General features: G+C 41.0%; 1 protein-coding gene across 1 annotated transcript in view; it reads left to right on the forward strand.

The window, feature by feature from the left end:
• The window catches only part of itga11a (integrin, alpha 11a), a 47,783-nt gene that overhangs the window by 1,586 nt on the left and 32,488 nt on the right, over positions 1–13,709 (forward strand). The window contains exon 2 of the mRNA XM_084540837.1: positions 6,357–6,471. Coding sequence (XP_084396963.1) covers positions 6,357–6,471 — 115 coding nt within the window. The remainder of the gene's footprint in view (positions 1–6,356; positions 6,472–13,709) is intronic.

The following is a 13,709-nucleotide window of genomic DNA, read 5'->3' on the forward strand; positions in this document are numbered from 1 at the left end:
ATGCTGTGCCACAGTAGAGATCTGTATGATTCTGATCTCAGCATACTGTGAACCACAACCACATAGTTCAAACATGTTGTGTGCATTTTGTCACCATAGCTGAACACTATATGTTGAGGGGAACTATTCTGAAGAAGAAATTAATCACTCTGCAATTTAGACATATTGGTAAATAATACAAAACCAAGGAGTGGAGGGGAGGAAATCTCTATTGTAAATATTTGGTTTTATTTTGGAATTTGCTGGAACACAATTTTGGACTGACGCCACCAGTGAGGGAGACGCTGACCTTGTAGCTGGAGTCTGTGGAGAAAGACTTGATGCTGGTTGTGGTGGAAGATGTTTTGGATAGAACGTGAGAAGGAGTCTGGATTTCAGTCTGCTGTTTGTGGACTCTGGGGACATTTGGACCAGCGATCGCGTTCACACAACTTTGAGTACTTGCACAGTCTTTTACAGACACAGATATCTCATGTGTAAAAGTTCTTATGAGAACTTTGTCCTTCTTTTGGGAGCCATTCACTGGGGTCTCTTCATGCAGGGATAATCTGGATGCCACAGAAAGTTCCCACAGTGGCTTCCATATTGAAGCAAAAGGTGAAGAGTGCATAGCAAATGACAAAGATAACCAATTAGGGACATTATCTCAATTAATTAACTGTAACTGGATGCCAAGAAAAATGAAAATGACAAATATTACAGTCTGGATTTAGTAAACAGCAATACTCCAAGAGGTGTACATATATTATGTGTGTCCACATAATATAGATGTCAGCACCCATACTGGGTGAGCCTCAAAGGAAACTTCTTCATCGTCTACATATAAGTTTTGTTGTCTGTATAACCCTGTCTTTAAGCCACAAGTTAGTTGATATTGCACAGCACTGATATCGAAGTTAAAACTGCATTTAATGGAAGAACACTAGTATTAATTTTGCTCCTGACGAATATGAGACTTCACAAACGCCTGAGGAAAATACACCTTTTCATCTCCACAGTGCTCCATTGCCTTCACTAGCTTGTGATTTGTAGATTGTAGACAAATATCCCTTAGGTTACATAATTAAATACCAAGATTCCCTCCAGAACAACACATACTGTTGATTTCACATATTACACAGATGATATACAAATATTAATCATCTCTAGGGGCAATGCTTCGGTTAAGGTATGTGTGGGTTTATGCAGAGATGAGATGTCCTGCTAAGTGCTACCTACTGTTTGTCGTTTTGAAGTTTTATGTCTTTGTGGAGCACTTTTCTAATGAAAATGAACAGTGCTGAACAAATAAAGATTTGCTGGAACAGCTGGCTTAGCTGTCTCTACCAAAGGAGGCTGGTCTGTTAGCATTCATCAACATTAAATATGTTGTTAGCAACAGATATTCCAGGAGTAGTTAATATCCCATCAGATTGATTTATTAAAGCAATTTTACTGCTTGAATTAAAGTCAGGTAGTTTGAAAATACCTACTCATTAATCATTTATTAGTTTTGTGTGACTCTATTCATAATATTAAAACTGTTTAAGTTTTAGTATTAGAGTTAATTAACGTGACTCTGCCAAAAGCAATTAATACCATACCTCCGAATAAGTAATTACATATCATATTGCTAGTATATTAACAAACCTAGTACTTAGTAACTCTGTCGGTGTCATTATTTGAGTATTTGTATATGGTAGCTGACAGTAGGTATCGTGTATTGTCCTGCCACTGAGACCCAGTCTGAATCCCTGCAGGGCTTTTTGTTGGCTCAGAGGGTTAACAGCTTGTTAAGCAGTGCCCAGTTGGCTGTTGTGTACTCGGAACATCTGGTTTTAGATACCATGTACCTCCCAGAGAATTTACTTTGGCAAAGGGCAATAGTAATATAAGGTGCCAAAATGTTTGAAAGTATATTGTCCACTTTAAAGTATTGTATCGTTCCAGAGAAAACCATTGGAATGAAACCCTGAAATAGATCAATGGAAATTCATGACATTATATTTTTGTGAGAAGACTCGCATATATTAAAGCTCATGCTACTGGCCCTGTAACACCAGTCACATGCAATATTTTCACGCTGGCATATTCATATCAGAACATTATTGTAAATATGGTTAAACACTAAAGGAAAGCAAATACCATGACGCTGTATGTTTTCATAAATCCTAAATCTGATTTGGGGATGTCTCCAAGCAGGCCGTTTTCACAATATACCCGCACGGCTGCTGTGTGTCAGTGGGTCTGTGGTGGAGCTCCAGGGGCTTGGTGTCGGGCCAAAGGCAGCAGCGGACTTATGCGGGTTGCACCGGCAGCCACCGGCCTGAGGTTTATTTATCTGGGCACGAGAGCCGGTACACAGGAAACCCAGCAAGCCTCCGACCTTGCGTTAGAAGCTGCTGATATTACTGGGAATATTAAATTGCTGTACCACGTTAGTAGCTTCAAATGGAAACTTCATAACCTCCGTTCTCATGCTTTCACCCTGACACTTCTCTCCTTGTCCCTGCCCTACAAAATACAAGATATTATTCACTTTCCCTGATTTCTTTTGTGTCACGGGGACAGTTATTTTCAATCCCTAAGTGTCAGTGTAGCACTAAATCAGCTTCTAGAAGACTTAACATCTAAATTCTTCGTATGAATAATGGAAAGACTCCAAAGTATAGTCTCTGTGAAGGGATTTGTGCTCCAGTACACCGTCAACAGTTTTCCACTGATTTTTTTATTTATTGTTCATACACCTATCTGTTCCCAACAATCTATTTTCAGTCTTGTTTCTAGATAAACAGAAACATCAGGAGGATGTTTGGGGATAGGATGAAAGGCCTCTCAGCTGAACATGAGGACCATTCATACGACGGGAAATGAGCAATATGGAGAATGTGTCAATATTTACATGAAGAGTGCGCATGGCAGAGATGGCCATTTATTTTAATGGAGGTTTTCATGAAGCAGAACAAATGGTCTATGGTCATGCCAATCAAGGTGCGATACACTTGTGGTCACTTGACAGGAGAAAAAAAAAATAAATGAATGGCTCATTCATTCGGTAGCTGGCAATCAAGTAACATGATGGCTGTGGCAAAGCTGTGGTCTTGATAATTTTGATGCTGCATGCCGCCCCCGAAGCTCTCAGTTTCTGTCCCAGGTTTACAAAAACAGTGGGAGTAAGTATTTGGTTTGCTGTTTGTTTAGGCAACCTCTTAACACTCCTAAATATCCCCTATCTAAGGAATGCAGACAACCTCACATTTCTGTTAAAGGATAATTTTTCTTCAAGGAAACCAGCTGCTCGATATGTCACCTCTCCTCTGCATCTCAAAGCACATGCAGCTGCACTGCCAAACAAATAAATCGTTTGTGCAGCAAATTGAAGCTGAGTTTAAGCTGCTCTGCATATTTCTTCAACATGTATAACTGAAAGGAAACAGATTTTTATGTTCTGAAAAGGTAGAATATATTAACCCCATATTCTCAACACAATAAATGTATGTAACTGGTATGAAACTAGTGGTTTCCAACGGTAAAGGTCATCATCATCATAGAGTGACTAGTGGTAATAATCCTACTGTTCTGCAAATCTGTTATAACGTATAATAAACCATGTCTGAAATACTGTGTTCCATCCAGACTCTCATCACTCAACTCCTATCAGTCACTGTTAGCTCCAAAGATAGCAGCCAGGGGAAAGGCTACCAGCAGAGCTTTCCAGATGTAATAAAATAAGTGACAATTTGTCAACGGTTTTGTAAGGGTGGTGAAAAATTTGGGGTGGTTTCGAGACTAAAATCACACTCGGGGTCAGCGAAACAACTAAGACTGGCCTTGATTATTAAATTAAACCACAAACTCTTTTATTTGACCTGGTTCCAAACCAAAGCTGTGACACATCTACATATGTCATTTCTGAAACTTAAGCTCAAAAGAGGACTCAGATTTGAGGTACTGTAGTAGTTAATTACCTGAACTTCCAGCTTTATCTCTGCCATTAGAGTTTTTTGTTGTCTTTTTATAGCAGAGAGTGGTAAACCTTTTGGTTTCTGTGGACAGCCAAGAATGTCAATCATTCCCTGAATGGTGTGTTGAAAATGACTCAACTTTAGCCAGCGTTAATTTATGCAATGCAACTGACAAGACACTATGCTCATAATAGATTTTTATTGGTTATTGAAAAGCAACATGTTTGCTTTCCATAACTGGTGTAACTCACAAGGTTGTTTTCATCTCCATATTTATCTCCATCGATTAGGCATAACATTAAAACCACAGATGAAGTGGTCCTGGTCCTGGCATTGATGTGGATGTTACTTAGACGTGTACTGCCTACCTAAACCTTGTTGTTGCTGACAAGGCACTGCCCACCCCATTGCTACGACACTCCCTGACAGCAGCAGCCACCCCTAGCAGGACAATAGTGGTCTGAAAAGCTCAAACTAGATAAAAATGGCTCAAGGTGTTTACTCTCCAGATCTCAACCTGCTAATGGATTATCTGAGGGATGCACTGCAACAAGCCTGATGCACAGAGTCCTAGGTCCTGGTGCCAGACACCACAGGACACAATCAATATGCTCATGTTCATTCCCAGATGAGTCAGAACTGTTTTGGAGGCACAAGGGTCATATAAGGTGGGGGGTTTTAATGATGTGGTACAAATACATAACTTTGTTCAATAGGTACTGCATGTAGAATCAGTTTGCTGCCACAAACCAAAGAAAGTTCATCGAGTTTGACTCCAGATCATTATGAGACAATCATCTGCTCAGCTGTCTTCATTTTTAACTCAGCTGTTATTTGTTTTGGATTAATTAGAATTTTACACATGTCCAACTATGTTGAGCATTTCTTCGCCTCATGGCTTACATTAAACTTCACAGAGCAGGGGAAAAAAAGGCTCACTTGACTTGATTTGACCTCAAAGTCTCACAGATGGAGAGTGACCCTTGAGCGTGGCTGTTTAGCGTGAGGGCGAATAAACCCAACAGTGAATGGACCAGAACCACAGAGATGTAAGAAGTGGGGGGAGTTTGTGGTGGTTAAAAGCGAAGGCCTCGGTGCTCTCAGCTGAAACTGTGAGAAAACACTTTAAATTTGTAAACACTAATCTCCTACAAAACAAATCCCTGCATCTCATTGAGCACCAAGGGAGATTCCGTTCGTACTTTCTTATCCTTATGCATTTTTCTTGGCTCCGAAAAGTGAGTTGTTATACGAGTAAGCGGCAGTGTAAAGGTTGAAGTGATCCGTGAACGTACAGTAGCTGAAACATCAATGAAGCAACACAAATCACACTTACAGTACTGATAAGCCTGGCAGCTAATCAAACAGAGATCAGCAGGGGATTATGTGCAAGACGGATGAACTGAGTGAGATGAACCGGGAGGAAGTCAAGATTCATAGACGATTACATTTTTTTTCCCCCTCTTCTTTGCCAAACGCAGAATTTCATCACCTCCATGTCAGCCTCGCGCAAAGATCCTCCTGTTTCAATGGAAATTTAAAAGCCAAATGATGCTGTCAACATTAATAAACTATTCAGGGTAAGCTGGTGATACAAAGAATAAAAAAAAAATACCTTCTCTGATTGGTATTTTAATTGAAAACAGACCCTCACCGCTCTCCTCTACCACCTTTGTAAGATCCCTGCAGATGTGAGAGAAACTTAAGTGTGCAATCGGGAAAACAGATTTGCTTTGATCAAGTCCCACAGCAGCTTTAACTTCTTACCCTCTTAAGACACAAGGTTACGCTTCACCATCTATTAACTGTAACAACAAAATAGAACTCACTGCCAAGTATTCAGTTGCAATATATATTAGGAACCAATATAGTGCAGCACTTTTCTATTTCTTCACAGGAAAAGGAAATTTCTTGCGGTATTTGAGCTGAATTCACCGCTGAATTGTAAATAACAGATTTTACATATTTGCCTTAGACTTATATTTATGCGATGAGGTAAGCCACAGTGGTGTTTGTCAGAGACGTCTTGGCTGTGTAGGTGGCCATGTTGATACTAGGCTGTTTAACAAAAACTCCTCTGGGTCTGCACATGCCTGATGGAAACATGTCGGTCAAAAGTGACAGACATCTCGGTCTATCTGAATAATATTTGTTTCGTTGTGAGGGAAGTCTGTGTTTAGGCTGGAGCAGGAGGCAAACGAGACAGGAGCGAAGATGGGGGGATTATTTAAGGATGAGTAAGGGTGACTTTCACTGCTGTTTGTTGCACTAAGGCCAGATGCCGAGGTCTAATTTGGCACAGGCATCCTTAAAACTGCTGAGATGCTACTATTTGACACTGAAACCTAGATGGTCAGGAATTCAGTCCTTCCTGCACGACTGCTGACTATTATTTGTCTTCTCTCTTTTAAGGATTCCACGACTGCTTTAATATCGACATAAAGAAACCCAGGATCATCAAAGGCCCCAAGCAAGCGCAGTTTGGATACACTGTTCAGCAACATGTGGCTGCTGGGGGAGAAAAATGGTAAGAGAGCTTCCTGATGGGTTCCTCGTATGTACCTTCGCAAGGATTGTGTTCTGTTAAATCAAACCATTGTTGAATCGTCGCCAAGGGGCAACCTCCTGTACTGATAAATGAAGCTAATGTGCTAGTGTTGGAAAACACATTGCAGTCCCTGAAATGGCCACTTGGAAATGATAACAAAAGGGAGTCAGTCCCCATAGACCTCCATGTTAAAATGCTCAACTTTACAACCATAATAAACATGTTTACTGCTGAGTTGGTCTACCGTTAACTTCCTGGGTATCCTGACTCTCATGGACATGAAACACCATGGCATTGATTAATTAAGAAACCACAGAAGTGGCCGTACTTCCTGAGAGTGCCCAGGAAGGAAAACCTGTCAAAACATATTCAAGTGTCTTTCTACCAGTGCTCCATAGAGAGCATTATCATGTATGGCAGCACTACAGGAGAGAAAAAAGCACTGCAGAGAATAATTATGACGGCAGAACACATCAAAAAACTACAGCCGCCTGCCCTGGATGATATCTTCACCTCCCACTCCCTGAAGAAGGCACACGGCATCCTTAGGGAATTATCCCACCACGACCACCACCTCTGTTGCCCTCTAGAAGGCGCTACCAATATAAACACGCACCACCAGATGTAGAAACATTCAACTCCCAAGTCATCACCATCCTTAATGATACACTGAAATCACATGAGCAGGATGGACACTACTGTGCAGTAAGGGCTGCAGTGCATACGATGGATGGCAATGCGTGTGTAATGAACAGTGGATATGTGTTGTGTCTGCATGAGAGCGTGTGTGTGTGTAAATGTGTGTGTACATAGGTACTGATTTCTATTTTTCCATTTCTAAACTTTTTCTACATATTTATTTATTGCATAATGGTGCACATGAATTGTGACGGTAAAGAATCATGAATCTGGAACCTTGGTGAAGAAGAACTTTTTGGTATGTATCGCCAATTTCCTCATTCATGACAACTGTACAGGGGTTGAATTGACTGCCTCAGCTCCACACACGGTGCACCTATTTAACCACCAGTCAAAGTTAAGGCTCATTGAAGTACTGCGGGGCTAGACGCCATAACTTACACACATAGTCTACACCGGTGCTTTATACTTGTGCGCTTGTCAGACTGACTCACTCTGTAAAAACGCCACCCAAACACTAGTCGGTGCTGTGTCTTTTTTGTCAGACGAGTTAATTTTTGTTTCTGCTCCCTGCTGGTATCTCCGAGCCTCCCTAGTTAACCTTTCCTCAATGTTTTCCATCTATATTGATCCAAAACAATCAATTCAAAAATACCTAAGGTGCCAAATTGACGCAGAAGCCTAAACCGCCTATTATGTGGAGTCAGGCACTGCCAAGATGGTGACAACCAAAGCCCACATTGAGCATCAGAACGTCTCTCTTCTCTTCTCTCCATCTTTAAATCACATCATTAATCAGTGGTTATTGCAAATCACTCACGAACAGCAATCCCATGGATAAATGAGCAATTTATATTTGTGAACTAGCAGCTAGATTTTAAAGTTTTTAGTTTTTAACACTTGTACTTTATGATGTGAAATTATATCTGTATCTCTTTGTGTGACGTATCTTTTTAGTTCCTGTAAAACAGCCAGAATTACGTTAGTGATCAATGGCCAAGATTTAGAGGTCAAGAACATTACGACAGTAAAACACATGCTGACAAGCTGTAGTGCTGACAGAGCATCTGTCTTGGCAGAGAGAGTGAGATGTCTCCTTTATTTTCCCCCTGGAAAGATAGTGATCTACTGTACCTTCCTGTGGCTTTCAAAGTTTCCTCCCATTAATTTGTGCTTGGAAAACAAACTGTAGTCCTGAGACGAATACCTCACATTCATCATATTACCTCAAACACAAACTGACTGCTGATTCACACTAATATTAGGCCAACCAGCACCATGTGGTAGCCAAAATTAGTTCCTGGCATCCTAAAAATGTCACTTGGTTACTTCAAAGTAGTAACAAAGTAGCCACTACATTAATTGTGAATAACTATAAGCCTTGATATAGTTTGGAAGGATGAGTAACTCTGCATAATTAACTATGCAACAAACACCAAACTGTCAGGCTGTAAACATGTTTATTTCTGCTGTAAAGTTCAGCATTTTAACATGGAGGTCTATGGTGACATGGGTTTTGGAGTCAGCCTCAAGTGGCCATTTCAGGAACTGAGGTTTTTTGGCACACCGATGCTGCCGTTTCTTTTCTTCTTTTCTTCTTTTCTTGCAGCTCCGACAGCGTAATCAAAACATACGCTTAATCTAATTAATGTTCCAACAACTGTATGGTTTAACTCATTAGGGAATTATTGGCCATTATTTCCTTCAAAGTACAAACCTGTGGTTACATGCCAGTGCTTTTACTCTAATACAAGAGCACCAATGTACGCAGTAAATACCATACTGGACGTACTGTCCCATGGTGATAGTTTTTACTGTTCCTCTTGGCAAGTTATCCGCCCTCCATCACTCAGGGTTATGATGCCTGTAGTGTTGTACGTGGTGAGTGAGTGTACGAAGACAGAGAGAGTGTTGTGTTCACATGAAGCAGCTTTAGGATTTTCTAGCTAGAATTGCAATAACTCCAATATTCTACTAGCTGATAAAATCAGACCCGATACCAGCATAGATCACAATTTCTCTTCGTTACCTTGAAGTCAGGGATGTTAGAAGCTGATAGAAAGCAAGTTTTTGATCATGAGACTGGGACCTTACTTTTCAGGAAGCAATAAGCAAGATAAAAGCATGGAGTATGAAAATGCAAACATTGTCCCGTTTGTGTAGAGAATGCGGTTGGAATGACAAACTAGTAAGAGCTGTCAGCACACCAAAACTCAAAATCTTCCTCTGCAACACATTGTCCATCACACTGTAAAATCCAACTTCTTCACCCTTCTGAGCCACTGTCAGTCAACCATATCCGCCAGATCTGAAAAGGTCTGATGAGGCTGACATGTGTGGAGTAAAGGTCCCCCGAGGCCCTGACTCAGCTGAGGTAAATGTCTGAGAACGAGGTGGAAACATTTGCTGCAGAAGAAGAAGAGGGCAGCCCAGATCCGTGCTTAGTAGTGTCCAAGTGAAAGTGAAGCTGGAGGGATCAGAGTTTGGCATTTTTATTAGCTGTCTGTGCACCTCATAATAATATCATTTTATTTGTAAGGAATAAAATCTGGTGGAAGATGGCTAACATGGTAGCAAGTTTGTAGATTTCTGCTTCGTGTGTTATCTGTTAATATTACCGCTAAGTGTTGCTTGAATATCCTTAACCTACTGTGGCCTTCAGCTCTTGATCCTCTCACCACGTTTACTTCTATGGGTCATGACTCGCCTGTCTGCTCTGCAGAAAATGTAGTCGTCACATTTTAGTATCAGTGCAGCAGGGTACGTAGGTGTAGGCATGTAAACCGTGAACCAACAGCTGCATGAGCTGCAAGACCACTTGTCCTGGGCTGTCTGTATATCTGTATGTGTGATATCTGTGGGAGTGTGTGTGCTGTTTGACAGCTCTCAGCTGGACTAAGGAATGTTGCTTAATTCCGAGTGAATGGGAAAGGGCTGCGTTACTGGTCGTTAAAGCTTCATTGAAATGGGCAAAACATGTTTTTGCCTTGATTGGTTTCATCCGCTCTGGCTTGCTCCACAGACCAGTGCAAACGCTCTAAACAGGATAAGCAAGGGTGGTGTTATCAGTCTCCAGTGGTAGCTTATCGAAAGAATGTGAGCGTCTTCCGTCTTCCTTTTCTTCAGAATAGTATCAAAACTAACCGCTTGCTATGCTGACTGCCCTCCTTACAGTGAATGCTGTTCTCTGGAACTGATTTATATAATGTTTGTCAAATTAAATTATAGGATTGTATTATAGTCATATGTTTTAAATAAAATGGTAATATCCAAAGAGAATAGACTAGTAGCCTAAAGGTGTGGGTTATAATGGACAGGGATTTAAATTTGCCAAAGTAGGGGTACATTTAGACGAAACTCATTTCTACCTCTAGTATCAGATCAGTGCTACCCCTGAAGCTTTGCCTGGCAGTGATGACTTCGGTGTAAGTCTTTCATCTTCATGTGCGTCGACGAATTTTGGCATGAATTTATGTGTTTTGCTTGCAACAAATGTGTCGACGATGCAAATATTTCTGCAGATTAGGACAAAATCTGTAGAATGACGACGCGTCTTTGAAGTTTCAGACCACAACACTGCAGATGAGCATGTGCGCACCAAGTGTCAGGACCTCGGGGGGGATTTCTGTTATCCGACAGCCCGTGCAGCACAGATTTAGAAAAAGGTTTTTCAGAGCATACAAACACTGTTTATTGCACTGGACAGTCTGAATTGTCCCTGGCCATTTGTGCCTCTTAACTTTCTAACCTCTACTTTGCCGTCAAGTGGTTTCACCTCAACTGAGCTTTCAAGAGAATTGAAATTGTAACAATTACTGAGGTTTCCCATGAGCATCTGTGCCAAACTCCAGTGCTGTCAACTTTTCCAGAGTTGTCTGATTTCTAAAAAACCCTCAGCTGTGTCTGCGTGTGTGTGTGTTTGCATAAGAACTGGATCACAGCTGGAAAATGACTGTGTTAAAAAAAAAAAGCTTTTTTGACCCAAACCTGAAGTAAGACAGACACGCAGCTACATTTAAAGTGCTTGCTTTGAATATCAAATTAGAAAAGTTGATGATATATTTTTCATTATTTACCACAGCTTTCATCTATCAGTGACATTACAACAGCGCGTGTAAAGGAAGGCTTATTTGAGTCTTTAGGTTTTTCCCCTAAGCCAAGCCTGTGTGCAGTATTTTCTAAGTGAGCTGGAAATATTACTGTTTTCCATCTTTTTGACTTAAGAGACATGAAACGGTTGAGCCATCTCGTGCCTGTCGACAGTTTCTGTCTACGACTGCTGATGAGGCTACCGAGATGAGGAAAGGTCACATGTCAAGAATGTGCCATTTCCTCATGTGTCTACTCAACATTATGGCGCTCTAAACACTCTGCCAGAGCAGACAGTCTTTGGGGAGCCGACCAGAGCCCACATCACCTCCAACTGGTGAAGAGCTTGGTTCTTTAGACCTGATGGGAGACACGGGCCTGCATACTTTAGCCGCACACCACAGAAGCCTCCCTCTTTGTATTCCGCTGTTTATTTTTCTATAGTTGTACCAGGTCTCCTCAGTTGAGACCTGACCTTTACTCCTTACCTCAGTTGAAAGTTGCACACCACAAACAATGACAGGGAGTGTATGAAGTCTTTAACCACTGGCCTGAAATAATGCTCCCATTTTTTTGACTGCCCTGAGAAAGTTAAAGACCTACGCATGTAGCCTACATCGGTGCGAGTCATTTATAGTTCGGCATTGTGTCTTTTTTGCCAGTCGGGTTAATTTTTGTTTCCACTTCCTGCTTCACTTGCAACAATGGCGACTGAAACTTTCGCCGAGATTTCAAGCCATACAAATGTCTGTATCTCCAAACCTCTTCATTTAACCTTACCGATTCCTTATTGATCCAAAACAATCAATTCAAAAAGTGCGGTGATGAAGAAGCAGCCGAAATACTAAAGCGGAAACGCGCTACTACCAAGCGGCCCTATCACAGCTTTTGTGCTCTGCATCTCCGCAGCGCGTAGTTACATTTCTGTCAGCTACGCCGCTAGGCTCTGCGTATTAGCTTGACTGAATTCATTCTATTCGCTTTTAGCTCAGACACAGTGCCATATTGTCGAGTATAAATTCTACATTTAAAATAGAGAGAGAGAGATCAGGCTGCAGAAAAATAAAAATAAAACAAATAAAAAACTGGGCTGTGGCTGTGTCCAGAATCATTCTATTTCCATGTGTACTAAATTTATCCACAGACTACTTTCTAACATTATGCGCTGCAGCATATCTTATACCGGAGGCCGCATAATGACTCAACAGCTAACAATGCTGATGCAAAAAGATGAGTGAGTGTGTGAATTCTCACTTCGCTGACTCACTAGTGAGTGAACTAGTGAATAGCCGTTATATAAGGAGTCATGAATGGAGTGATTCAGATACAACCTCTGATGCTGCAGATAGTAGCTTAATGCTCATATCAACATGCTAATGGGAAGGTCACTTGTTCTGCAAGTTAAGTATTTGGACACAAACCAATCTATTAGACAAATGGATGACTTTGTCAATGAATGGAAAGTTAAGCGATCAGCAGAAATACTACATTTCATCCTGAGGAGCAACATTAGTCTACCAAATTATTTGACAATGCATCCACTAGTTGTTGATTCAGCTGCCACAAATGTCAACGACAATTCATGGACCACCAAAGTCATTGTGATTTATCATCTGAGAACCATAAATGTCTATTAGCAAATTTGTGGTAATCCCTGTAGATTAGACATTCAGGTTCGGCAAAGATCTCGGCTGAACTCAAACCAGGGACATTAAGTGTTCAGGTCGGGATCTTAATTGTGAAGCCACAAGGGCATCATGTATGTAGATTTTGAGGTAGTTTACTGCGTGAGTAAAAACTTTGACCTGCTGGTGGTGCTAAAAGACAAAGGATTACCAAAGTCTATAAATCCATCAAATATTTGTTCGAAAAACTTGAGTCTAGAGTATTGCAGCAAACTAATGTCAGCGCTTTTCTGAGAGTTATACCACTAATGTAACTAAAAATATTGATCTAAAAAATGAAAAATGAAAGGAACAAGCTGAAAAGTGCTTTAGGGAAGGAAAATAAATTAAAGCAACTACTGCGCCCTTCTTCAAATTTCTCTTCTTCTGATTTGCCTGTCACTGTCTTTTCAATGCTCCCGGGTGAAGTAGACGTACAAAATGAATGCCTTTGCCTTGAAAATGATTATGTGACTATTACAACTCCCCCGATTTATGAGGCAGCATTAATACAAGAACACGTATCCTGATTAATGCAGATGAATGGAATGTGATGAACAAGCGTGACACTGGAGCAGCACACTCATGTTTGGTGCAGGGATGTGGTTTCACAGCGTATACATCTCCTCCGTCCAAATATGAAAAACATTACCGCATTAATGACAGCCTGTGCTTTGGGATGGCACTTCCTCAAACCCCAAAATCCTGTATGCCGTGGTAACCATGGTAGAAAATGTCCATGCGTTCATCTCGTGTCAAGTTATTTCTTTCAATGTCATTACCGTTCTTGCAGAGATGATGGACCGAGGCTAGAGTTTGACCCTA

Source organism: Chelon labrosus (genome assembly GCF_963514085.1).
Source record: "Chelon labrosus genome assembly, chromosome: 3".
Taxonomy (NCBI): domain Eukaryota; kingdom Metazoa; phylum Chordata; class Actinopteri; order Mugiliformes; family Mugilidae; genus Chelon; species Chelon labrosus.